General features: G+C 42.0%; 1 protein-coding gene across 1 annotated transcript in view; it reads left to right on the top strand.

Annotated features, from left to right (window-relative positions):
• The window catches only part of LIAS (lipoic acid synthetase), a 44,067-nt gene extending 16,991 nt beyond the window's left edge, over positions 1-27,076 (top strand). The window contains exons 5-11 of the mRNA XM_040335119.1: positions 8,871-9,027; positions 9,393-9,450; positions 11,083-11,211; positions 14,512-14,657; positions 17,813-17,883; positions 20,073-20,184; positions 26,460-27,076. Of these exons, the coding sequence (XP_040191053.1) occupies positions 8,871-9,027; positions 9,393-9,450; positions 11,083-11,211; positions 14,512-14,657; positions 17,813-17,883; positions 20,073-20,184; positions 26,460-26,512 (726 nt within the window). The 3' untranslated portion in view covers positions 26,513-27,076. The remainder of the gene's footprint in view (positions 1-8,870; positions 9,028-9,392; positions 9,451-11,082; positions 11,212-14,511; positions 14,658-17,812; positions 17,884-20,072; positions 20,185-26,459) is intronic.
• Positions 27,077-27,733: the final 657 nt, after the last annotated feature.

The following is a 27,733-nucleotide window of genomic DNA, read 5'->3' as shown; positions in this document are numbered from 1 at the left end:
GAGTATATAAGAAAAGATGTTATTGGTCTTATTCAAGTATAATCGTGATTAGGTTTCACTAGCGTTTTTCAAGGGCTCAGTTTATAACTGACTTGCGTTGTGACGGTAGCCCAATGAAAAAACAGGTGAGTGAAATACTCTTAAAATAGATTAATAACCAAATGAACATCTTGACACTTATATGTTTAGTGGGACCCTCAAGGCGTGTGTATTGTATGTGTTGCATTGTTTCCAATGATAACATGTGCATGTGTAGTCATGTAAACAGAAAAAGAACAAGAACAATGTAGCTGGCTGATTAATAAACATGTTCTAAACGACACAACTGACCAATGAACAATAGACATACCGAACTGCAATGTAACCAACCAGACGATTAGATATATAGGGACACGGTGAACTACAGGACCTACCATGCTACAATGTAACAATATAACCCACCAATTGGTAAAGGATGTGTTAAAAGGACATGATGGAATGATCAACACACCATGCCACAGGATATATGGAAACATTGTTGTCTCTAAACTCGAAACAAAGAATGAAAGAATGATCATTATGTAACAAGAGAATTGAAAACAGAAAATACAACAGAAAATAAATCCGAAGGAGGCATTAAAGGGGGGAGGTGCAGAGAACTAGAACCATGAGTCCAAAAAGGGGGGGGGGGGGGGAATTCATCCTCATTAGTCGTAGAAGTGGGAAACATCCCACTCAAAATTTAAAGGGTCACTATAGGAATTATTTTATTTTTTTACCTAAATAGCTTCCTTTACCCTACTGCAGTCCTGGTTTCATGTCCTCATTGTTCGTTTTTGCTCTGATGTTGCTGTAATTCTTCTATGTTCTGGACACTTCCTGGTTGTCTGTTTCCTGATGACCACAGTACTGGGAGTTTCTAGTTTCATGTTCCAAACCATTACTGCTCTATGGCTCTGTATAGCACAGAGACAGGATAACATGCAAAAACGAAACTAGATGCAAAAACAAAACTAAAAAACTACAGGTACATTATATGATTGATTTTTATCTATTTTTAATCATTTTTAAAAGAAATCAGTTAACTATTATGTCTCTATACCCTGTAAACAGTCATTTCAGCAAAAAAATGTATTTCCTTTACAACTCCTTTAACCTCTTTGGTATTCTTGTGTGGAGAGAGAATATCCAATAAACTTTCTGTTTGCATAGCTTTTTGAATCTATCACCTCCTCTAATGGGAGTTGTGATCTTTTCAATACCTTGAATGGATAGGCTTGACACGTCTTTAGAGTGTATGGTATTCCAGTGATTGGCCACATTAGTGTTATGGTTCTTATCGATATCATATAGATGATCGTAGAGCCTGTCTTTTAATCTTCGAATTGTACGGCCTACATACTGGACTTGACATAGTTAATAACATACACTATACATTTAGTGTTACAGTTGATAAACTGTTTGATCTCAAAGCTATTTTCGTTACTGTAAGAATGGATATGCTGACCTGTCTTGATGTGACAGCAGTACTTGCAGCCTCTTTTTCCACACTTAAAAGTCCCTTTAAATTGTAGCCAATTGGTGCCTGCTGGCTTGCTCTAAAATAAACTGGGTGAGAGTGTAGCCCCCAGTGTAGGAGCCCTCCGAGACACTGTTTTGATGCCTTTATTTAGTATTTTTTGATAGACCACATCATTATATAGAATGGGAAGGTATTTACCAATAGTATGTTTTATTTGATTAAACTCCAAACTGTAATGTCACTAAATGATGTGGTGGATCGTTTTCCAATGGGACCCTTATCGCTATCCTGCAACAAAGAGTCTCGGGGGACAGTGTTTGCTTTAAATTAGGCTCTGTTGATGATCTTAGTTGGATAACCTCTCTCTTAAAATCTGCATGACATATTGGTGGCTTCCCTGGCAAAGCCCTCTGGTGCACTGCAAAGGCATTTGAGCCTTAGGAACTGGCCATAGGGTACACCATTGATAGTGTGTTTAGGATGCGCTGAGTCTGCCCTAAGGAGGGCATTCCCCACTGTCCTTTTCCTGTGTAAACTAGTGATGATCTCCCCATTGATCCCTGAAAGTTTTACATCCAGGAAATCAATGGTTGTGACCTGTATGTTTCCCGTAAAATTAAGATTTAAACTATTATCATTTAGATAGGAAAGCCAAGTATCTAAACTAGCTGTATTGTCTGATACTATGAATAGCAGATCGTCAATGTAACAGCAGTAGAAGGAGGTGTCCAAACGGCGGGGGCTACCACATCCAAAGATGCGGGACCTCTCCCACCAACCCATATACAGGTTGGCGAGGGAAGGGGAGAATTTGGCTCTCATAGAGGCCCTGCATCTCTGGAGGTAGTAGCCCCCCGTCAAACATGAAAAAGATATGGGTTAAAAGGTACTGTAGTATAAATTCCTTAAGAACCAAGGAACATTTTCCAGATTCTTTAAGGAAGCTGTTAACTGCTTGCATTCCTAAATGATGTGGAATGCTTGAATTTAGGCTAGTAACATCACAGCTTATCCATCTATGTTCGTCTGTCCATGTAAACCCATGAAGTTTAATGAGCAGGTCCTTAGTGTCACGGAGGTAGCCTGGAAGGTTCACCACTAGTGGCTCTAACTGCCCATCCATCCACTCACCCAAACGCTCGTTGAGAGAGCCAATACCCACCACTATTGGCCTCCCAACGAGAGGGTGTACACCCTTGTGAACCTTGGGTAGGTGGTGGAAGATTGGCATGATAGGGTTCCTGCCTGTACAGCTCGATCTAAAAGTGTGGTTAATTCTTTAGAAAAGGGAACTGTAGGGTCTGATTTCAAGAGTTGATATGTATTTATATCTGATAGTTGGCGCAATGCCTCATTTTTATATATTATAGAATCTAAGACCACAACATTACCCCCCTTATCTGCATTTCTAATGGTGATGCTTTTATCTGCTTCCAACGTTATCAAAGCACACTGCTCTCCCTTGGATAAATTACTGGGGGAGTGTCTCCTGTAGCAGCCCCGAGCTAGGTGAGTGAGGTCCCTCTCCATCATTCTTTGAAAAAGGTCTAAATCCTTGCCCCTAGATCCCACAGGGTAAAAATCAGACTGTAATTTGAATGATATGTTGCTACTAGGATCTATACGATCGGTGGGTCAAGGATTAGACTCTGTGGCTAAATCCATTAGGTCTTGCAAGGCGCAGACTTCCCTAAACAATATAGGAGAGGAAACGGACTCACCAATCTCCGGACATCCAGAAGAGACATGTGTGACCTCAGGTGTGGGGGCATGATAGTGTTTTCTAAGAGTAAGACTTCGGGAGAACTTATTGACATCAAGAAGAGTTTCAAAAAGATTAAAATGTTTAGTGGGACAGAAATTGAGTCCTTTAGAAAGTAAAGTGTTTTCTTCGATGCTGATGACTCTAGTTGAAATGTTCAGTATGTTGGATTTCACCGTTTCATCCGCCCCTGCAGAGTATAATGGGGTTTCTTGGGTGTCTTTGTGTCATCTCCCTCCTCTTCTTGTCTTTTTGTGGTGGGCATTTTCTTTTTTGTCTGATGCATGGGGGTGTCCATGAGTGTGTGCCGATGATATCGTGGCTCGTTGAATCTGATGAATCTGACCCTGTGGTGGCCATAGTATCATTAGCAAATTCTGTGTCCTGATCAGAGAAACTGACCTTTTTAAACAGTTTTTCCCGCGATCGACCCGATTGAAATTGTGGTCTTTTCCAGACGTAAACATTGCCGCTCTCGTAGTCGATGCGATCTCGACACATCTTGTTTCTTTTTGTGTCTATAACAAACTTTTCTAATTTGTCTAGCTTTTTGTTTAGACGTCCGTCTAGCTCCACAAATTCCACACGAGTCTGAATTAGTGAGGGTTGATCATTGGTGGGGGTGTACCATGTGATTATCCTTGATTTAGTATATATATATATATATATATATATATATATATATATATATATATATTTGAAGTATATTTCATTATGTTTTAGCTATGACCATGCACTAGACCTCTGTGCGAAACGCGTCAGCTATATACATCCCACTGCTTGCTGTGTTTTGTAGTGCTTTTATCCTTTTGCGCCAATAAAGGCTACCTTTTAGGTTATTTTTGGTGTGCGGCTGTCCATATATCTTTTCTCCTGATTTTTGGGCTTCCCCAGTGACGTAGTCAGAGGTGCGTCAGAGGTGGACGGGTCACGTGGTGGGTGGCCCCACCTTACCTATATAAGAGCTGTCACTGGCTCAAGCCGCGTCATTCGCTGGGCTGTCTCCGGTGGAGACAAGCGGCCGGCGATGCGTGCACTCTGGATCCCGGAACTGGATGGATCTTCTCATCGCTGGACCCCGGCTGAGAGGAGATCACCCATCGAAGGATACCGACAATGTTGTAGCAGGGATCGAGAGTGGATTACCACCGCTGTATTATTTTTTTTTTTAATAAAGGACTTTCTCCACGGTGTGTGTGTTTTTTTACTATTATTTACACTTCCTTAGTGAATTGGTGGAGGTACAATGTACCCCATTACCAATTCACATGGGGGGGGGCCGGGATTTGGGGGTCCCCTTTGTTAAAGGGGTCTTAAAGGGGTCTTCAGATTCTGATAAGCCCCCCCGCAGACCCCACAACCACTGGCCAGGGTTGTGGGGATGAGGCCGTGTCCCCATCAACATGGGGACATCCTCCCCATCAACATGGGGACATACTCCTCATGTTGAGGGCATGTGGCCTGGTACGGTTCAGGAGGGGGGGGCACTCTCTCGTCCCCCCCTCTTTTCTGCGGCCGGTCAGGTTACGTGCTCGGATAAGGTGTCTGGTGTGGATTTTTGGGGGAACTCCACGCCATTTTTTTTTTCAATTTGGGGTGGAGTTCCCCTTAAAAATCCACACCAGACCTGAAGGGTCTGGAATGGATATTTTGGGGGAACCCCACGTAATTTTTTTTTTTATTGACGGTGGGGTTCCCCCTTAATATCCATACCAGACCTGAAGGGCCTGGTAATTGAATTTAGGGGGAAACCCACACTTTTTTTTTTTCTAATGAATGAATTTTCTCTGAATTGCCGGGAGCCGACAATTCTCCCGAAAAAACGATTGTTTTTAAAACTTTTTTTTGCATTGGTACATGTTCCCTGAGGCAGGACCCGGGTCCCCAAACAATTTTTAGGACAATAACTTGCATATTAGCCTTTAAAATTAGCACTTTAGATTTCTCCCATAGACTTTATCAGGGTGTTCCGCGGCTTTTCGAATTTGCCGCGAACACCCCAAATTGTTCGCCGAACAGGCAATGTTCGAGTCGAACTCGAAGCTCATCCCTAGTGCCTAGCTATACATTAGGCTGGGGAGTCAGCACCCCTGTAAAATCATTGTAGAAATTACAGAATTAGACACACGTAAAAGACCAATGTACAGTTATTAAAGTGGAGTTCCACCCATTTTTTTATGTTTGTCTGTGCTGCATGCTCTAATCTCATAGTGTTCAGAATGGACAATTTTTATTTAATTTGTTGCTTGTAAATACCTTTATTTTGTAGTCCTTCATTACTTCCTCCTCCTTATTTGCCTAGGCTATTTGCAAGGGTTTCTGGGATAGGCATCATGTTTCCCAGTAGTCCTTGCAAACCTGACTGAAACCTATTACATTGCTTGTGCACTGAGCATGTGCGAGATATGCAAAGCTGAAATCCAGGAAGTCATACAGTCTGGCTTCATGATGCCCACACTTAAGATGGCCACGGTCTATTTCTAGATTATAAACTATTTAAATGCTGTAACAACCTAACAAAACGGACCTTAGTTTACAGACTAACTTTACTAGAATACATTAAGCTTGTGTATTACAGGGGTATTTATATTTAAAAAGTGAAATTGTGGGTGGAACTCCCCTTTAAGCAAAGAGGTACACTGCTACTAAGTAGGAAGCAAAACCTGCATAGTAAGTGTGGCTGCAGTAGTACACATTTATAACTGCATACCATACATACAAACAGGGTTTTTAGGTACTAACTAATGTATACAGTGATTCTATTCACATGTCTCCAAAACGATTATCGATTCACTTTAGGGTGAAGTTGTATTGCTATGGGGTCTATTTATAAAAAATAAATAAATACATTCGCCCACCCTAGACAAATTCTGGTCATATTGTGCATAAGACAGTGATTTCCTATAATCATCAGCTCCATCTAATGGCCATAATGCAGTATTTTTGCTGAAATAACTTAATAGTAATTTTTTCTACTTTCCATCTATTAAATCTTCTGCCCTTGTTGTTTTAACTTTGGATAGTAAAACATTTTTTTTTCTGCCAGTAAATACTTTATACAGCCCACTTCCTGTTTCTTGTTGGGGTGATTCATAAGTGGGCCAATGAGAGCTGCAAAGCTGGAGTTGTGCCTCTGTGTGTTTCTATGTAAATCCAGGAAGTGAACAGGCAGCTACCTCAGCTGCCCACATTTAAAATGGTTGCAGCCAGACTCAGTGGAGGGAGATTTCTGCAGCCTATTTGGCAAGTACAGAATCGCAGTATATAGAAAATAATATGCAAAGTGGCTGGAGGGAAGCTTCAGAATGGCAAAGATGTTTTTATTACAAATTTTGTGAGCAGACTGCAGTTCCTTATTAGAGCCGGTTCACACTGGGGCGACCTGGGATCCGACTTCAAGTTGTCCCAAGTTGCGCGGTCGAGAAAATGAATGGAAGTGAATGGAGCCGTCTTAATGTACACTACTGAAGTCGCTCCGACTTCGGAAAAGATTCCTGTACTACTTCAATCCGACTTGTAGGCGACTTGTACCCATTGATTTCAATGGAAGTCGCCTCAGAAGTCTGATCACTGTCTTAACTGAAGCAACAATACAGGAAGAGAACATACATTTCTCAGGCAAACCCCTCCCTCCCCCCTCCCTCTCACAGAGCTGATTGTTGTTTGATTGGCCACTCGAAAGCCTCCTGTCCTGGAGGCGACTTGAAGTTGCCTTGTAAATTTTTTATTAAAAAATAAGACAACAGTAAAGTTATCCCCATTTTTTTTAATATTATGAAAGATAATGTTACGCAGAGTAAATTCATACCCAACATGTCACACTTTAAAATTGCGTTTGAACACCGTTTACATATGCGGGCGCTGCTCACGTATGTGTTCGCTTCTGCGCGCAAGCTCGTCGGGACGGGGTGCGTTTTCTGGCTCCTAACTTTTTTAGCTGGCTCCTAGATTCCGAGCAAATTTGTCAACCCCTGCCTTATAGAGTATGGTCTGGTCTGTTTTCAGCAAAGCAGTCAGTTGAAGCTTACAATGAAGTCTAGAGTCCGTCCTGCTGTTTGGAAATCATATACTTTACTGCTGGCTGACTTTCTTTTTAGCCGGAACATAATAAATCTAAAAAAACATGTTATTTTTGCTCTTATGCCGCGTACACACGGTCGTTTTTTGTGATGAAATAAAACAACGTTTTTTTATCATGAAACAAAACAACGTTTTTCAAACTTCATTTTAAAAAACGACGTTGCCTACACACCATCGTTTTTTCAAAATGCTCTAGCAAAGCGCGGTTACGTTCAGCACGTACGACGGCACTCTGTTCCATTCAAGCTCGCGTCATAACTTGCTTCTGAGCATGCGCGGGTTTAAAAACGTTGTTTTAAACGTCGTTTTACCCACACACTATCATTTTAAATGACACAAAAAACAACGTTTTGAAAAAAAAAATTGTTGTCGTTTTTCAGAAGACATAAAACAACGTTTTCCCCACACACGGTTATTTTTACCACTTAACATCCGCCCACCGTCAAATAACGGCGGGCGGAATGCTCTATTGTTCCGACAGGACGTCATGTGACGTCCTGTCTTTTAAAGCCTCTAGGGCGCGCGCGCACCCGTCGCGTCACTGGGAACACAGTGCGCGTGCGACCGCTGGGCACCCGCGATTGCCCAGTTACTGTGCAGGGACGTGGAGCTCTGTGTGTAAACACAGAGCTCCACCTCCTGTCAGGGAGAGAGGAGACCGATCTGTGTCTCTTGTACATAGGGATACAGACCGGTCACCTCCCCCAGTCACCCCCCTCCCCCCACAGTTAGAACACACCCAGGATACACATTTAACCCCTTCCCCGCCCCCTAGTGGTTAACCCCTTCCATGCCACTCACATTTATACAGTAATCAATGCATATTTATAGCACTGTTCACTGTGAAAATGTGAATGGTCCCAAAAATGTGTCAAATGTGTCCGCTATAATGTCGCAGTCCCGAAAAAAACGCAGATCCCCACCATTACTAGTAAAAAAAAAATCATTATGTCCCCTATTTTGTAGGCAATATAACTTTTGCACAAACCAGGTTATTGCGATTTATTTTATTTTTTTTCCCAAAAATATGTAGAAGAATACGTATCGACTTAATCTGAGAAAAAAATAAATATTTTTTTAAAAAATGGGATATTTATTATAGCAAAAAGTAAAAAATATTGAGGTTTTTTTTCAAAATTTACGCTATTTTTGTTTATAGCCCAAAAAATAAAAACCGGACAGGTGATCAAATACCACCAAAAGAAAGCTCTATTTGTGGGTAAAAAAAGGACGTAAATTTTGTTTGGGAGCCACGTCGCATGACTGCGCAATTGTCTGTTAAAGCGACGCAGTGCCGGAAGCTAAAATCTCGTCTGGGCAGGAAGGGGGTGTATGTGCACAGTAGGCAAGTGGTTAAATGACGTTTTTAAAAATGTATATAAATAAAATAAAACATCTAATGCCGCGTACACACGGTCGTTTTTTTTCATCAGAAAAAACGACCGTGTGTACGCGGCATTAGATGTTTTATGTTTTTGAACATTCAAGATTAATTTTAATGTTTGTTTCTTTCTGTTTTATTGCCAGTTAATGGGAGATACGTGTACCCGAGGCTGCCTATTCTGTTCAGTAAAAACTTCCAGAAAACCTCCTCCACTGGACCCAGAGGAGCCATACAACACTGCTAAAGCCATAGCAGAATGGGGACTGGACTATGTGGTTCTCACCTCTGTGGATAGAGATGGTTGGTATGCTCATCGGCCACTTTCAGTAGGCGTATTTACCTTTTTAGAGGTGTCTGGTGTTTTTTTTTGTTTTTTTTTACACCTTTGAAAGCAGCTCTATGTTATTTATTGTGCATATGCTCATATGTGCAGCATTCAGGGGCCCCAAACCTGCATTAAGAGAGGAGTTTTTTATCTTAATTCACTCCTATACATATAGTATAACGTGTGTTTGTTTTTTGTTTTTTTTATTCTTTCCTTTACAATCACTTCAAATGTGGCATTTTAATTCCCAGTGTGCATGTGGCCTAAAGCTGTTAGTTTATTTTAGATTATTTTAGATACGTGCTTATTTGTCCATATTTTCATATGTATTTCTTCTTAGATCTCACAGATGGAGGTGCTGAACACTTTGCAAAAACTGTGTCTCACTTGAAAGAAAGGTACATGCATAAACATGCTGGAAGTCAATAATCGGTTATTTTAATCAAACTAATTGCTCTCAAAAGGTTATTAAATCTATACAATAAAATCAATAAATGGTGTTGCGCTCTAAGGCCGGGTACTAACGAGCAAACATGTACGATGAAACCGGTCCGTCGGACCGTTTTCACCGTACATGTCTGTCAGAGGGCTTCTGTACGATGGCTGTACTAACCATCGTACAGAAGTCCGCGCGTAAACAATACGCGCGGCGTGTTCGCGTCGATGACGTGGGCGGGCCTGCCATTTAAAGGCTTCCACGCATGCGTCAAAGTCATTCGATGCATGCGAGGGACGGCGGGCGCTCGGACATGTACGGTAGGTCTGTACTGACGACCGTACATGTCCGAGCGGGCAGGATTCCAGCGGACGGTTTTAAAACACGTCCAGGAATATTTGTCTGCTGGGAAAAGGCCCGGCAGGCAAATGTTTGCTGGAATTCGGCCCGCTCGCGCCTACACACGACCGAACATGTATGCTGAAACTGGCCCGCGGACCAGTTTCAGCATACATGTTTGGTCGTGTGTACGGGGCCTAAGTGATAGATAACAAGTGAAATAAGCAAACTAGACAATAAAGTGCTACGTGCTTGAAGAATCAATGTAAAGATAATATCTGTGCAAAATAACAGTACAAAATGTAAATAATATATACAATATACAAAGTGCTAAATAAAGTGAAGGTAACATTGTAAAAAAAAAAACAGCAATATAAGGGAGTAAATCCGAATGAATAATAGCAACGTAGAGCACATAAAGTGAAAGTGCTAGTGCCAGAAGTAAAGTCCAAGTGCACAAATGAATAATAATACTCCCTTATATTGCTATTTGTTTTTAGAGTGTTACCTTTATTTAGCAATTTGTATATTGTATACATTTTGTACTGTTATATTGCACAGATATTACAGTAAAACCTTAGATTGAGAGTAACTTGGTTTGAGAGCGTTTTGTAAGACAAGCAAAATGTTTTAATACATTTTGCCTTGTAATACAAGCAATGCCTTGATATAAGAGTAGCGTCATGTCACAACTGAGTATAAAAAAGAAGAGAGGAGCCTCTAAGTGTAGCAATATGGTTACATTTAATGAAGGTACAACATTTAGCAACTTATTACTACACTTAGAGGTGCCTCTCTTCTATTTTATACCCTGTAAAAAAACGAATTCTGCTCGCAATCCAAGGTTTTACTGTATTTTTAAGTCCTACATTTTTTTTTTCAAGCACGTAACACTTTATTGTCTAGTTTGCTTATTTCACTTGTTATCACTTAGAGCGGCAGCACAATTTTTATTGATTTTATTTTATTTCTCTTTTTTTTTTTGCTTAGGAATTCACCAAACCGGTGTCTGCTGCAACTAGTCTCTATCTTTCTTTATTTGGGTAGCACATGAATACTCTGTTTAGTTTTCTAGGTTAATAAATCTGTTGTACTAAATGCTCTTACTGGGCTCTATATGACCATCCTAAGATGGAGTTGGGTGCATAAAATAAAGCATTATAATATGAAATAGGAATATATATATATTTTTTTCTAAATATGAAATAGATTTACTGTAAACAATTATTATTATTATTTTTTTTCTTTAATGCAGAAATCCTAAAATACTTGTTGAGTGTTTAACACCAGACTTCCGAGGAGATAAGAAAGCTGTAGAAACCATTGTTCATTCCGGTCTAGATGTCTTTGCTCACAATGTGGAGACTGTGCCAGCTTTACAAAGGTACTAATGCACACTTTTCAATGGTATGTCCTTCTAATTGGCACAATTATGGGTTTGCTGGAACTGCCCAACCTAGAACAGAAATAGTTGTTATTCCTTTAACTGGTTACCTCAAATACTTTTAATGAAATTTTAAACAGACTTTTTTACTGAAACGTGTCTCAATCCTTTTGCACATTCACACACTAGAATCAGAGTTTTGTTTCTGTTGGAAAATCTCTCCAACTGACAAAAGGCAGTTAATTCTTTCCTTTTCTGATGGTAGCAAGTAATACTCAGATTAGTCTTTAATCAGGTTGGTTATGAGCGGCCTTAGGCCTTGTACACACGGTCGGACCAAACCGATGAGAATGGTCCGACGGACCGTTTTCATCGGTTCACCTCTGAAGTGGCCTGATGGTCTGATGTGCGTACACACCATCGTTCCAAAAACCGATCGGGTCAGAAAGCAGTGACGTCAAACATACGACGTGCTGAATAAAAGTTCAATGCTTCCAAGCATGCATCGACTTGATTCTGAGCATGCGCGGGTTTTGAACCGATGCTTTCTGTACTAACCATCGGTTTGGACCGATCGGGCAGCGGTCCATCGGTTCGGTTTTGAAGCATGTTTTAAAATTTTGGAACAAAGGAAAACAGACCAATGGGCTATACACACTGTCGGTTTGGACCGAAGAAACTGAACCTCGGTCCATTCTCATCGGTTTTGTCCGACCGTGTGTACAGGGCCTAGGGCTACACGGGCAGTTTTTGTTGCACAATAGTACAAAACTCCTGTGAATGATCGTTTTTCTTGTGAGGAATCTATAGTCACTTGTTCGTGCAGCTGAACTCCTATGGTCACACAGTGCTTCAATTCAGTCACATTGCGCATACTGTGCACAATTAACCACTTCCATAGAAATGACTGAGGTGTGAAATTAACCTATAAGCGTTTTTCTTAGAAGAGTTTTTTTATTTGTACATGTGGTAATAATTTTGGTGCTTGCAGTCTGCATGCGGGTATGGCAGCCAACTGGTCACAGAATAACAACATGGTGCATTTAAGAGAAGGACAGCACTGCATGAACCCACATACAGGCAAGCGAGTCTAAGCCAGCCAAAATCCTAGGTATTGCATTCATTTTGTCATACAAAGGCAATACTAGGAACAGGAAATTGTGTTATTGAATAATATCTGCAAACAGAAAAGAAAATTTGGTGTGCAATTAATCACATGACTTTTACGCATTAAAGCAACTCAACCCATTCTCTGAGATAACAATTTCCTGTGTAGCCCTAGCCTAGATGCTCACAAACAGATCACCAGCATTCACCAACAGCTCATTGTGTCACCCCGTTAGCTGAAATTTGTTTACTTGACAAATCAAACCCTGACTATTTTTTTAATGTTTTTTTAAATGTATGGAGTGCTAAAAACTTTTACAGCTGTTAAAGCTGAAGTTTAGGTATGGAGCATTTGGCATAGTTACATTGGTCCAGCTTGGGCCAATGTTAAGTATACATGTGCCAATTCCTATGGAAGCTGGAAATCAATGTAGTAGGCAAACCCTACTACAGTGATCTCTGCTATCTCCTGGGTCCCTTGCTGATTGGCGGCCCAAGTGCCTAATCAAATAGAGGAGGTTCCTTGCTCACCACATATGCCATTCAGAAAATTTTAAGCATTTCCACAATGAATGCAAAAGTTCTCTGATTGAGTTGAACAGGTGGGGCAGTGACATCGCACTCTCCACCTTGTCCAATCAGAATCACAGTTTTAATGTAAAAAAAATAAAAAATTACACTCACAATGTTAAGGAGTCTGGAGCTCATCCGTGTAAAGCCGCTGTGTATATTAGTAAAGCTGCTGGTGTATAGTATACAGTGCTATATGTAGGCAGAGGTTCAGGGGCGATGGTGACTCCCAGTACTTCCTGGAGTACTTGGAGACACTTGGGAACTGTTGACATCACTTCTGGTTTCTCAGAATGCACATTACGCCTACCCCGAGCTGGGAGTGTCTCTGGGTGTCTCCGACAGCTTTACTGTATATATACACCGCGGCTTTACATGGATGAACACCAGACTCCTTAACATTGTGAGTGTAATTCTTTTGTTTTTTTTTACAGTAAAACTACTGCTTGTATATCAAATATCATTAAATGTTGCTTGCCTTTCAAAACGCTTGTATACCATGTTACTTGTAAACCAAGGTATTACTGTAATTGGTATGTTTTCAAATGGAGCTGATAATCTAAGGTCCTTACTGAAGTTTCACTAGCATAGACACATTAGGGTGGGGACCCTCAAACTAAACAAAAGGCCAGTTTACTGTTTGTCTCATTGTTTAGGAGCCTGGTCTCTAGGAGTAAAAATGCCCACCAGAGGTCAGTATGAGTAAAATTGCCCATGCGTTGATGGTTAGTAGAAATACAAAATGCTCCTACGTCAGGGCAAGTAAAAAAAATGTCCTACATCAGTGGTTACTAAGTGGTAGTAAATGCCCCTGAATCATGGGTCAGCGGGAGTAATAAATGCCCCTGCGTCAAGGGTCAGTAGGCGTACAAAATGCCCCTGAATCAGTGGTAAGTGGAAGTAAAGAATGCCCCATGTCACTGGGAATTAAATATGCCCCTACATCAGTGATTAGTGGGAGTAAAATGTGTCCCTACCTCCATGTTCATTAAGAGAAATGAATGCCCAGGGTAAGGGGGAATAAACCATGCTTTGGCATTAGTGGAAGTAAAAAATGTGCTGTTTTTGGTGGTCAGTGGGAGTTATATATACTTCAGCATCAGTGGCCAAAGGGTTCAACCATGCCTTAGTGTCAGTGGCTGTAAACCTTGCCCCTGCATTAATTGAAGAAAAAAATGTCAGTAGAGGTACAAGATGCCCCTGCTTTAGTGATCACTGGAAGTATTAAGTGAGAGTAATACATGCTGTCAGTGATAAGAATGGTGCCTCTATCATTAGAAGGAATGGTGCCACTTTGTCAGTGGTTAGTGGAAAATGATGCTCCATCATTGCTTTTCTGTGGTCACTTACCTTGTATGCTCCATGTTTGGTGCTGCTCCTCATAGTGATGTTAGAGTTAGAACTATACAGGCACCAAAACCTGTATATTCAGATGAAAATCACTCTATTCTAAGTACTATTTGCACATACAATATTTAATTTACATATTCAATATTTTACATTTACCTGATTAAAAATGAAACCACTATTTTGAACAAAGTTACTGCATTTTACTTCTGTACATAATAAAACAACATTACGCATTTCCTTTAATTTCACAGAACTGTATCTTTAATCTTCCAGGTATGTTCGTGACCCTCGGGCTAATTTTGAACAGTCTATTAGTGTCTTGAGGCATGCAAAACATATCCATCCAGACATTGTAACAAAAACCTCCATCATGCTGGGTTTAGGAGAGACAGATGAGCAAGTGTATGAGACAATGACAGGTATGAGATAAATATTGTTATATGTACAAGTAGCAATAGAATTTCCATTGACTCTGTAGCATTTTAAGTGTTTCTAGCCTACTGCAAGAGAATTTTAAAGTGGATGTAAACCCACCACTCACCCAGTATAAACTTATCGCACAGTATTAATGTATATATACATGCAAACCTTGCAAATGTCGCACCATTCAGCAGTAGGTCACATCCAGTCAGAACTTAGGAAAGGCACCACATGACTTCAGCATGCCCAATCATGCTGAGGTGTGGAGCAGCCAAACCTGGGAGAGCTGGAGAAGAAAGGAGGAGGGATGTGAAGCTGGAATCATAGACACTCTTCTCTGTTCTCTTATGCCGTGCCGGAGATAAAGAAATCAGATGTCAGTGACAGCAGTGGGGGATGTGGTGACGCAAACTTATCTGTGTGTCTTTTTTTATCCTACTACAAAAAGACAAGAGGATTGCTCAGAGCTGAATTAATAGCCGCTATGCACAATACAAAAATCGGACTACAGATCCTCCGTTTTTTGTTTTGTTTTTTTTGCATGCTAGTTGCATATCGAAAATGGAGAGGTTACTAAAGGTAAAAAAATTATCGTAGGACAGAATAAAAAAATCAGAAGTGATGTCACGTGTTGTAGTGTATTTCTATTATATATTTGGAAGACAACTGTAGTGATTAAATGAAATTCATATGATCTGGTATCATACAAGATGAACTGTCGTAATCGGCTCTCGAAAAAGCTCTGTACTAATGATCACATTATCGTACGATCACTTTGAAAGCGGTATTTTTCGTCTGATTTTCGGATCATGTGTACAGGCCATAACTCTTCATGGCAAGACTGAGCACAGATGAATTGACATCCTCTACTGTACCAGGTAGAAGTTTTCACACTTTAAAGTATTTGTTAACCTACTTTTATAAGTCACTACCAGCCTTTGTATTAAAGGCTGGCATAGCACACTATGGGCCAGATTACGCCAGTCGGATGTAAAAGAAATCTATGCGTAACTGATTCTAAGAATCGGGCGCATAGATACAACGGCTCGGATTCGGACTTACGACGGCGTACATGGCGCTACGGCGTCGTAAGTCCTCTGAGAATAAGTAAGTTGTTTTAAAAAATGAGCGTTCTAAATACCGAATTTGAGCTGTCTTCAGGCCAGTCACATGATTCATGGCCGCTTAACAGCGCCGATGAATGGCTTCTGCAGGAGGAGCCATGATTTCCCTCTGATGTCAACGGGGGAGATCACGTGGCTACTCGTCTCCTACCGCAGAAGCTCTGACTCGTAGCTGTAAAGCGGCCGCGAGTCACGCGACCGGCCTGAAGACAGCTCAAAATCGGTATTTAGAACGCTCGTTCTTTAAAACAACTTACATAGTGTGCTATGCCAGCTTCTAATAGGGGGGAGCTGACAGGCAGAAAAGAAGGGGGAGAGAGCAGAGCAGAGGGGACAGCAGCGTATGATGCAGGGATGCACTCAGACCATGGGGGTCAGGGCTCAGCAGTCCTGATTTTTGTGGTCAAGGGAGAGAGGGCCTACGGGAAGTAGCAGATTCAGCGAGGTTTTCTTTTTACAGTTTAGAGGGGGCAGATTACACAGCACAAGCTCTGTGCTGTGTAATCTGCTTTAAGGGACCGGGATCTGTATATATTTGGGGGGGGGGGGGTTTAACAAACACTTTAAAGCGGATGTGCCACTAAAAAAAATATTAAAAGCCAGCAGCTACAAATACTGCAGCTGCTGACTTTTAATATTAAGACACTTACCTGTCCTGGAGTCCAGCGCCGTCTGCAGCAGAGGACGAGCGATCGCTCGTCTCTCTGCTGCTCCCCCCGCCATTCTCGGTGAAGGAACCAGGAAGTGAAGCGCTCCGGCTTCACTACCCGGTTCCCTACGGCGCATGCGCGAGTTGCGCTGCTGATTGGCTCCCGCTGTGCTCTGGGAGCCGAGTGTTCCCAGAGCACAACGGGAGGTGACGTCATGCCCGGAGAAAACCCGAAGCTGTGTGGCTGGATGTGGGTGCAAATACCTGTCTTTAGACAGGTATCTGCACCCCCTCCCCCTGAAAGGTGTCAAATGTGACACCGGAGGGGGGGAGGGTTCAGATCCGCTTTAAGTGAAATTCTAGCTTTGTTTAGATGCTGTAATGAAGAGAGCAGCCAGTAGGTTTCTCCTCTCCTACATTGTCATCAGCAGTTTTTTTGTGCTGCATAGTTTAACATTTTAAATTAAATGCTAAAGCTGGCTATGCCCTTTTAGTTTTAGTTTTTTGTTTAGCCAGGGGGCTGAACAAAAAAAAAGAGCCAAATCCTCCATCCACACAGAGAGGTGGAAGGAAGAATCCCCCCTCCCTTCCTATTAATGACTGCTAGGCTGCAATATATCAAAATGTTGTGCTTGGCTTTAATTACCGTATTTATTGGCGTAAAAACACGCGCTGGCGTATGACACTCACCCCAATTTGAGAGAGAAGTTTCAGGATTTTTTTTTTTTTTTTTTAAATAAACCACTTTGAAGCAAAATACAGTAATGGTCAGTGTCCATCTGCAGCCTGCGTGTCCATCTGCAGCCTATTTGTCCATCTGCAGCCTGTGTGTCCATCTGCAGCCTGTGTGTCCATCTGCAGCCTGTGTGTCCATCTGCAGCCTATTTGTCCATCTGCAGCCTGTGTGTCCATCTGCAGCCTGCGTGTCCATCTGCAGCCTGCGTGTCCATCTGCAGCCTGTGTGTCCATCTGCAGCCTGTGTGTCCATCTGCAGCCTGATGCCCATTTGCAGACTCACCATCTCCTCGTACAGCCGTCATCTCCTGTTCACTCGGCAGTCACATACACAGTCCCGCTTCCGCCATCGGCATTGGACCAGCTCCTGTGATTGACAGAACACTGGTCCAATGCCGGTGGTGGAGGCAGGACTGTGTGTGTGATGTCAGAGCTGAGTAAACAGGAGATTACGGCTCGGTGAATTCCGGCGGCACTCGTTCCCCTCCGAGTCTGAGGTGCATAACACGCAAGTGCGTGAATATACGCCGATAAATAAGGTACATTCAATTATATAAAAGTGATTTTTCCACATGGAAAGAAAGCAGTTGTCACTTTTCTCATATGTACATTTACATCAGTATAAAAATTCCCTTATCTTTTTTAGCTCTCCGAGAAGCAGATGTGGACTGTCTGACCCTTGGCCAGTATATGCAGCCAACTAAACGTCATCTAAAGGTAATAAACCACTTCTGAGATAAATAAACATAGCTAAAGTAAGTGTTTTGCTACCTTAGGCTCCTTTCACACTGATTTGCGCCAAAACTGACAGTCAAACACTGAGCACTTTTGCAGCACTTTTAAAGCATTTGCAGTGAGGTTTTTAAAAGACACGTGAATCTAAAACTGAAAAAATGCTGTGGGGTGTTTTTGAGCTACTTCCCATTCATTTCAATGGAGAGGGGCATTTTTGGTGTTTTTTTTTTTTTTTTTTTGCTCCCCAAACATGCTCCAAAGATGTTGCAAGCAGGATTTTTTTTGACCGCACTGCAAGCGCACCCCCCTAGTGTGAAAACATTATTGATTTTAAAGGGAAGCATTTTTCTTGAGCTTTTCAGGTGATTTTTTATTTTTTTTTATGCAAAAGCGATTGAAAAAAAAAAATCCTAAGTGCGAGAGGGGCCCAAATTAATATTCCTGCATTAAAAGTTACTGAGAACCTCTACATGTAAGTTTAAACTGTATTTACACTTTTGCATCCAATTGGGATACTGCCTACTTTATATTTATTACATTATCCCATTCACATAGTATAACTTAAATAAAAATTAAACATTTTGTCTACCTTTTAAGGCTTAAAAGAAATTCCAGTTCCCTGGAAACACTACAGAGCGTTATTTGTACAAAGTTTAGGAGAGTTTTGCATTTTTTCTGCCAGAAAGCTCCATTCAGAAACGCAAACCTAGGGCTGGGGAAAAAATCGATTTGAATCTAAAATCGAGTTGAGAGGTCAAATCGATTCAGATTTTAAGCAAAACTATTTTTTTTTTTTTCACCAGGACCGGCGCTGACACCGCACCGGCCCTGAGGAGCTGCGGGCAGGAGTTTTTAGGCGAGGCCACGGCTTCGGCCTAGTCCGCGAGGCCGGACACCGCGGACTAGGCCAAAGCCGCGGCCTCGCCTGAAAACTCCTGCCCGCAGCTCCTCAGGACCGGTGCGGTGTCAATAAAAAAAAATAACTCGATTCGAATTGTGAATCAAGTTTTTTTCTTTAAAAAAATCACAGATTTTTTTTTTGGGAGAAAATCGCCCAGCTTTACGAAAAACCAGAAGTTGTTTTTTTTGTTTTTTTCCTGCCTCTAAACAATGGGGCAGATCCACAGAGAAATAGATCGGCGCAGCGTATCGGAGATACGCTACGCTGCCGTACCTTACCTGTCGTAGTTTTCGAATCCTTAAAAATTTTGCGCCATAAGTTACGACGGCGTAGTGTATCTCTGGCGGTGGAATTCAAATCGGCGATTAGGGGGCGTGATTCATTTAAATGAAGCGTGTCCCCGCGCCGAATGAACTGAGCATGCACCGTTTCTAAATTTCCCGCCGTGCATTGCGCGAAATTACATCGCAAGGACGTCATTTTTTAAACTTAGACGTGACTTACGTCCGATTCACGGACGACTTACACAAAAAAAAGAAAAACAGCAAATTTCGACGCGGGAACGACGGCCACACTAAACATGGCAAGTCTAACTATACGCGACGAAATAGCAGCTTTAACTATACGCCGGAAAAAGCCGACTACAGACGACGTAAAAAATTGCGCCGGCCGCTCGTACGTTCGTGGATCGTCGGAAATAGCTAATTTGCATACCCGACGCGGAAAACTACATGAACGCCACCCAACGGACGCCGAAGAATTGCATCTTAGATCCGAAGGCGTACGAAGACGTCGGATCTAACCCAGAAGCCGTCGTATGTTGTTTTGAGGATTCAAAACAATGATACGATGCGGGAAATTTTTGAAAGTACGCCGGCGTATCAGTAGATTCACAGGCGTACTCGCTCTGTGGATCTACCCCAATGAGTTTATAATATGCCTGTAATCCTCCTAATGTGAATGGACACATAGGATAACATTGAGCTGCTTCTAGAGGCAGAACACAAAACTCCTGGAGAAGCAGCGATTTTTTAGGCCAGTGTGCATGGACCCTGAAAAATGTTCCAGGACTGGATAATCTTATCTGCTGGCAGATCTCATTATCAGTTGTATGTGTGAATGGAAACACGTAACAAACATATTGGAGTTGAATGATTGTAAGGTATTGAGGATAAAATAAATGTTGTAAATGTACTGATTTTCACTTACTCCATAGCCTTGGCAGATGAAAGATGGAAACTTGATAGCTATTTCTTTTTGTCATCTGCAGGTTGAAGAATTTGTCACTCCTGAAAAGTTTAAATATTGGGAGGAAGTAGGCAACAAATTAGGATTCCTTTATACAGCTAGTGGACCTTTGGTTCGGTCATCCTATAAAGCAGGTATGTCCAGCAGTGCTGTTAGCGTGATCACACACGCCTCATATTTAGTCTGATCCCTGCTGAATCAAGCAATGTTGCTCTGTGGGTGGCCTTTCAATTAAAAAATTGATTGAGCCGAGTAGAAAATGTTTGGACAATCTGATAGGATGGGAGTCTGTTAGGGTATTCAGGCGCTAGTACTTTATCCTCCCCTTGTGGGGTAAGAAATTATTGATTTTGAATGTGAGAAATCTAAGATCAACAACTTAACTATCAACCCGTCCCCACATGCCAAGGTCCTAGGTGTAATCCTGGGCTCCGAACTATCCTTTTGGCCCCACATCCAATCACTCATCCAGTCTAAATCTTGCTGCCTCAACATCTGCAAAATCTTCAAAATACACCTCTTCTTAACCACTTAAGGACCGGACCAATATGCTGCTAAATGACCCAAGGTGTTTTTACAATTCGGCACGTGCGACGTGGCTCCCAAACAAAATTGGCATCCTTTTTTCCCCACAAATAGAGCTTTCTTTTGGTGGTATTTGATAACCTCTGCGTTTTTTTATTTTTTGCGCTATAAACAAAAATAGAGCGACAATTTTGAAAAAAATGCAATATTTTTTACTTTTTGCTATAATAAATATCCCCCAAAAAAATATATATATATAAAATATATTTTTTTCCTCAGTTTAGGCCGATACGTATTCTACATATTTTTGGTAAAAAAATCGCAATAAGCGTTTATCGGTTTTAGCGATTTTTTTTGTGACTGCGACATTATGGCGGACACTTCGGACAATTTTGACATATTTTTGGGACCATTGTCATTTTCACAGCAAAAAATGCATTTAAATTGCATTCTTTATTGTGAAAATGACAGTTGCAGTTTGGGAGTTAACCACAGGGGGCGCTGTAGGAGTTAGGGTTCATCTAGTGTGTGTGTGTTTACAACTGTAGGGGGGTGTGGCTGTAGGACTGATGTCATCGATCGAGTCTCCCTATAAAAGGGATCACTCGATCGATGCAGCGCCACAGTGAAGCACGGGGAAGCCGTGTTTACATACGGCTCTCCCCCGTTCTTCAGCTCCGGGGAACGATCGCGACGGAGCGGCTATAAACGAATAGCCGCGCCGTCGTCCCGGATCGCTCCCCGCGGGAATCCAGCCGCCGCATGTAGCGGGGGGGGGGGTCCCGATCGGACCCACGTTTAGGCAGGGACGTACAGGTACGCCAATGTGCCTGTACAAGCCATTCTGCCGACGTATATCTACATGCGGCGGTCTGGAAGTGGTTAAAGGGTCACTAAAGGGGAAAAAAAATGTTTGCCTAAAATGAATGTCTGCAAGGTAGACAGACAGAATAGTCAATGATTCTGTTAAAAAACGAGTAAATACCTATTAAATTCCTTCATCTATATCACCTCCGGCATTCTAGTTTCTGTTCTCTCATTCACTTCCTGGTTTGCGTCGCTCGTTCATGTAAGAACTACATTTCCCAGTATGAACTGCGGCACGCCCAGTAATTCACACCTCCTTGAAGTCTCTAACACGTAGAGAGCATCCTGCCGCACAGATGTAGTTCCCAGGAGGGGACGAGCACGTCACTGACCACCGCAGTAAAGCCTCCCATCACGGTGGTCAGTAAAATCAGACAAGCAGGAAGTGAACAGAGAAGAAATAGAGCAACTTCTGAGCAAAAACGAACAATGAGGAAGGGAAAAGAGGAATGTCTGCAGGTAAAGGATGCTTATTATGAAAAAAAAAAATTACCTTTACAACCCCTTTAACAAAGGATACCACAAAGCTCCTAATTCACTCCCTGGTCATCTCCCATCTCGACTAGTGCAACTCCCTCCTCATTGGATTACCTTTTACATAGTCTATCACCCCTTCAGTCCACCATGACTGCTGCTGCCATATTCATCCACCTTACCAACCACTCCATGTCTGCTACTCCTCTCTGCCGATACCTCCACTGGCTTCTGCTCACCCAACAAATTAAAATATAACTAAAGGCAAAACTTTTTTTTGAGTTTTGGACAGAATAGAGATGAATTAGAACACCTGTCGGCTTTTATTCCTACCTGTACCCCTGTTAAGGACATTCACTCTCTCTATTTGTCCTGTTTACTGTTATCACTGAAAGTAAAAGAAAATCCCAACTTTTGGGTTGTCCCCAGAAAAGTAATTACATGGAAATCTTCCAATTGGTCCACTACTTCTGGTGACCTGGGGGTTCCCCTTAATTTGCAGGGGGTTTCTTTTCGCTTCCTTACTTAATGGAGGCGTTAAAACCCTCCATTACTCTATCCAAAAAAAAAAAAAACTACTTTAAATTCAAGATACTAACAACAACTTACAAAGCGATCCACAACTCTGCCCCCAGCTACATCATTAACCTAGTTTCAAAACCTAATTGTTCTCTTCATTCCTCCTAAGACCTTCTGCTCTCTAGATCCCTTGCCACCTCCTCCCATGCTCGCCTCCAGGACTTCTCCAGAGCCTCTCCCATCTTCTGGAACTCCCTACCGCAAACTATCTCCTACTCTGTCGAACTTTTAGACGATCCCTGAAAACTCACCTTTTCAGAGAGGCCTATTCTGCCCCCACCTAACAACTGTACATTTATTTTTTCCATCAGCACATCCCCCCACATTTATTACCTTTTGTATCTCTTGACTTTCCCTTTTAGATTGTAAGCTTTAACAAACAGGGTTCGCTGATTCCTACTGTATTAAATTGTATTGTAACTGTACTGTCTGCCCTCATGTTGTAAAGCACTGTGCAAACTGTTGCTATTATATAAATCCCGTATTATAATAATAACCATAATAAGACCTTATGCACACAGGGGGCCAGATCCACGAAGCGCAGCGCTTCTTTACGGCCGGCGTAGTGTATCTCAGTAACTTACAGCGTATTTCCCGTATTCTCAAACAATTTGCACTGTAAGTTACGGCGGCGTAGTGTATCTGTGTCGGCGTAAGGGCGCGCAATTCAAATGGATGAGATGGGGGCGTGTTTTATGGTAATACGTCTTGACCCGACCTAAATTACGTTTTTTCTGAACGGCGCATGCGCCCTTCCGTGGGGGTATCCCAGTGCGCATGCTCGAAATTAACCCGCAACAAGCCAATGCTTACAACGTGAACGTCATTCTACGCAAAGCCCTATTCGAGAACGACTTACGCAAACAACGTAAAATTTTCAAAATTCAACGCGGGAACGACGTCCATACTTAACATAGTATACGCCTCATATAGCAGGGGTAACTATACGCCGAAAAAAGCCTTACGGAAACCACGTAAAAAAATGCGCCGGCCTGACGTACGTTCGTGGATCGCCGTATCTAGCTAGTTTGCATACTCGACGCGGAAATCTACGGAAACGCCACCTAGCGGCCAGCGTAAATATGCACCTTAGATCCGACGGCGTACTAAGACGTACGCCAGTCGGATCTAGCCCAGCTTCAGGCGTATCTTGTTTTGTGGATACAAAACAAACATACGCCGGAGCAAACTAGCAGTTACGCGGCGTATCAATAGATACGCCAGCGTAACTGCTTCGTGGATCTGGCCCAGGGTGTTTGTTTAGCCCTCTGAACGCCAGAGCTCCAGGGAGAAGGGCCTAACGCATTTAAGCCCATCAAGTGCTTGAGTGTTAATGGATTCCATTGGCAATATTAATTTATTCTGCCCATTAGAATGCATGCCATTAGAACTCTCAATTGCGCCCGACACATCTAGCGGTTATTTATGTTTAATGTACCTGTAAATTCCATGGCCCTCCAGCTGTTCAGGAACTACAATTCCTATCATGCCTCTGGTAGTCATGTCTGTGACTGTCAGAGTTTTTACAATGCCTCATGGGACATGCAGTTCTGCAACAGCTGGAGGGCCGTACTTTGGAGATCCCTGTCCTACAGTAAAGTACATGACACAGGTCCCTCTCCTCTGTGATCTCCTTACTGCTTGCTAAAAAACTGAAGATTCATAGGGTGGGAGTTTTTTTTTTTTTTGGAAACACTGGGTAGGAAAGGGGAGGGGAAGTCCCAGCCAAGCTTTTGCTAGTGTCCAATCACTTGAAGGTAGTAGCATATAAAATATAGTCTAAGAGTCAATGCCTGTGTTCTGTACCGTACCCCAAGATACAGAATTTACAGGCATGTTAAAATTCCTATTATATTGCAGTTTACTAATCCTTAGATATGCTGGCTGCATTAGCTTTCTTTATTAGGTTTTTTCCTTATTTTCACCTGGTGCCATTTCTTGTATTCTTTTGGACGTCAGGCGTCCCGCGATTCTTTTGCGTGATTTTACCGCCATTTGTCGGGCAACAATCGCGGTAGTACTGCCCTGCAATTTGGTGCCATTCAAAGTAACGTGGATCGCAAGGGCGTCCCGCTATTTGTGGCGTTTCCGAATCACAGGCAGAATCTCTGATTCTGCCCGCAAAATGGAACGCCATAGTGTGAATGGAGCCTCAGAGCAGCAGAAATAGTAGCATATTCTAGGGGGTTGGGACAAACCATTTACGGGGGAGCTTACAATAATCGGCTTTTATTAACCACTTAAGGACCGCTGCACGACTATATACGTCCATAATTTGAAGAGGGATATCTAGGTAACGGCAGCAGCTGCTGCCACAACCGAGGTATCCATCGCTTCAGGCGCCGGACCTGTAAACGATAATGGTGGTCTCTAGGTGATAGTGGCGCGTCACTATCACCTATTCACATTTTTCTGGCGAGGACAGACTACCAGGTGACTGCATCAGTGCCCCCTAGCTTTTAGTACCGATAGCGCAAGAGCCCTTCCATTTTCAATGGTGGTCTCTGTGGCGGATTCACCGTGAGATCACCGTTATCGGCCGCAGGAGAGGGCCTCCCGCGTCCTCCACCGCTTACCGGAGCCATCGGCAGCGGTGGAGACGATCGGGTCCTCTCTCGTGCTAGGCATATATACAAGTGAGGGTACGATGGGCCCCCACCCGTATCCATACCATAGTAGAGTGGAAGTGACGTCAAAAGGTCACTTCCGCCCATACGTCTTAAAGAGACAATTTATTTTTGTAATTTTTTTCAAATTACAATTTATTTTTTTATTGCATTTTAGTCTAAATATGAGATCTGAGGTCTTTTTGAACCCAGATCTCATATTTAAGAGGACCTGCCATTCCACGAGCGGACACAATTTTGAAGCGTGACATGTGGGTATCAATTTACTCGGTGTAACATTATCTTTCACAATATAAAAAAAATTGGGCTAACTTTACCGTTTTATTTTTTTATAGTGATAAAACGTATTGCAATGACCGCCATTTTATTCTCTAGGGCATGGGTGCTCAACCTGTGGCTCTCCAGCTGTTGCGGAACTACAATTCCCATGAGGCATTGCAAGCCGCTGACAGGTACAAGCATGTCTCCCAAAGGCTGAGGCATTATGGGAATTGTAGTTTTGCAACAGCTGGAGAGCCACAGGTTGAGCACCCATGCTCTAGGGTGTTAGAACCTCAAACATTATACATTTTTGTTCCTAAGTAATTTCTAGCCAAAAAAAAGTGTTAACGTGTAAACACTGAGTCTGAAAAACAGGCTTGCGGCTTAAGTGGTTCATTTATGTAAAAACTCTATCCCAACAAAGAAAAAAAAAAAAAACAGTTTGTTACTGCTGTAGCTGCCTAAAACATGTTAGCTGGAGTTTGGCTTTAATTTGCTAGTCATGTTAATTTAAATTTGCTAGTGCATCTAACTCTGCCCTCTCCATGGATTAACAATGCTTCTGTCCAAATTGCCCCTCCATCCAGTGGAGACACCCTAAGATAGGAAGTGTGTTAATGGGTGAAAATCATGCAGCCATGACATTAAAGGATTGGTGAGCTGAAATATATTACATTTTTGCTTTTGGGTTTAAACCCACAACAGTAAAATCAGTCGTTATATGCAGTAAAGCATGATTGTTATACCCACTGTGGAAACCTAAGGGGTTAATCCTCTGGTCAGGGGTCCTGCATTATGATGTCAGTGCAGTATGAAAACTCCTCCTACAAGCTATAACCAGACACTGATAGAAGTCACAAGACTGCTATATACTGCTGATGAGAAAAGGTATTTAGCAGTTTATATTTACTAAAATAATTGCATTTCCATGTTCTGTGTACTGGGGGGAGACCAGAGATAGTGAATGCAGAGTCCTGGGTTTAGTAACCACTTTAAGCTCCGGAGGACCTCATATTTTTATGACAGTGGAAAGGGAAATGCTGTATCACAAACTAACCTTTTGTTTTATTTATTAGGTGAATTCTTTTTGAAGAATTTAGTGGAGAAAAGGAAGAAAAAAGTTGCTTAAAGTTTTTTTTTTTTTTTGTTTTTTTTTGGATGAACTGGTGGACTCTACAACCAGAATCGTGATGTAGGATCGATGACATGTGGGAAAAATTTAGAAGGCCGAGGAGAATGTATATGATGGATGTACATCTTATCCGGCAAGGAATTTGTGATGGTTTTTATTGCTCTTGCAACTCTTCCGCCCAAATGCCTGCAAACCTGTCTGCAACATTTCTTCAAACATTTGCAATAAATTGAGCGCAATGCTTGTAAAATGCCCTGCTTTATACAATCGTCCATCTGATCAGAGGAAGCTAGTGCAGTACTACTAGTGACCACTGGGGGGATACACACGACCACAATACATACAGTATGTGTAAAATGCATTTCCCAGAGTAAATGCACACTGTCATTACCTAAACATGTCTTTGTAAACCCTGCCTTCTTCTGTAATCTGGTGTTATGGATACATGGACTGTGAACTCTCATGCAGAATCAAGTGCTGTGTTTTTAATGTAAACGCTGGAAATGTGTTATAATTATGGGAATCATTCAGTAACCTTCGAGAAAGAATCTTGCAATTAGGGACAGTTTGTATGATACATACAGCCTTATTTCATATGTGGTGCACATTATGGCTTTTCCTATACAGTCTCTGCAGCCAAGTGAGTCTAGTCCCAGAGTCACTATAGAAATCTTCTGACTGTATCTCTGTACATTTCTGTAGTGAACACACAGGCAAATCTCCAGCCTGGATCCACCCAGAACTTGAGAAAATATAAAACAGATGATATTTCACAATTTATGGACTTAAGGTCACCATGTGGCCAGTCTCTGTACAGGAATTACATGCCCAATTAACAGCTGATGCATATTTGTAATTTATCAACAGCAGGAGAGCTGCAAGTAAATGTTTTCCTTTAGGTATATGGTGTGAACATATTCTGTGGTGAAAAGTATTTTTGCAACTGACAAGGTGTTAAATATAGAACATTGAAATCGACAAATAATAATAATAAAAAAAAAAAAAAAAATGTTTATGCATCATAAATGTTCTGGAAGTCTGAGTAGTTTCCTTCTTCCAGTACCAGCTGTGCACTAGTGTCATGGGCTAAGGGCACAGCTTCCGGATATCTTAGGCACACCATTGGGACCGTACCCAGGCTCTGCTGGATGGAAGACATGGGAACGGCCTATAGGACCCTGCATTTGGCACTTCTTCTCAGCACATCTCCTTGGAGTG

The sequence above is a fragment of the Rana temporaria genome, chromosome 1 (assembly GCF_905171775.1).
Source record: "Rana temporaria chromosome 1, aRanTem1.1, whole genome shotgun sequence".
NCBI classification, from domain to species: domain Eukaryota; kingdom Metazoa; phylum Chordata; class Amphibia; order Anura; family Ranidae; genus Rana; species Rana temporaria.
The sequence above is the reverse complement of the archived record's forward strand: the minus strand, read 5'-3'. Positions and strand labels throughout refer to the sequence as shown.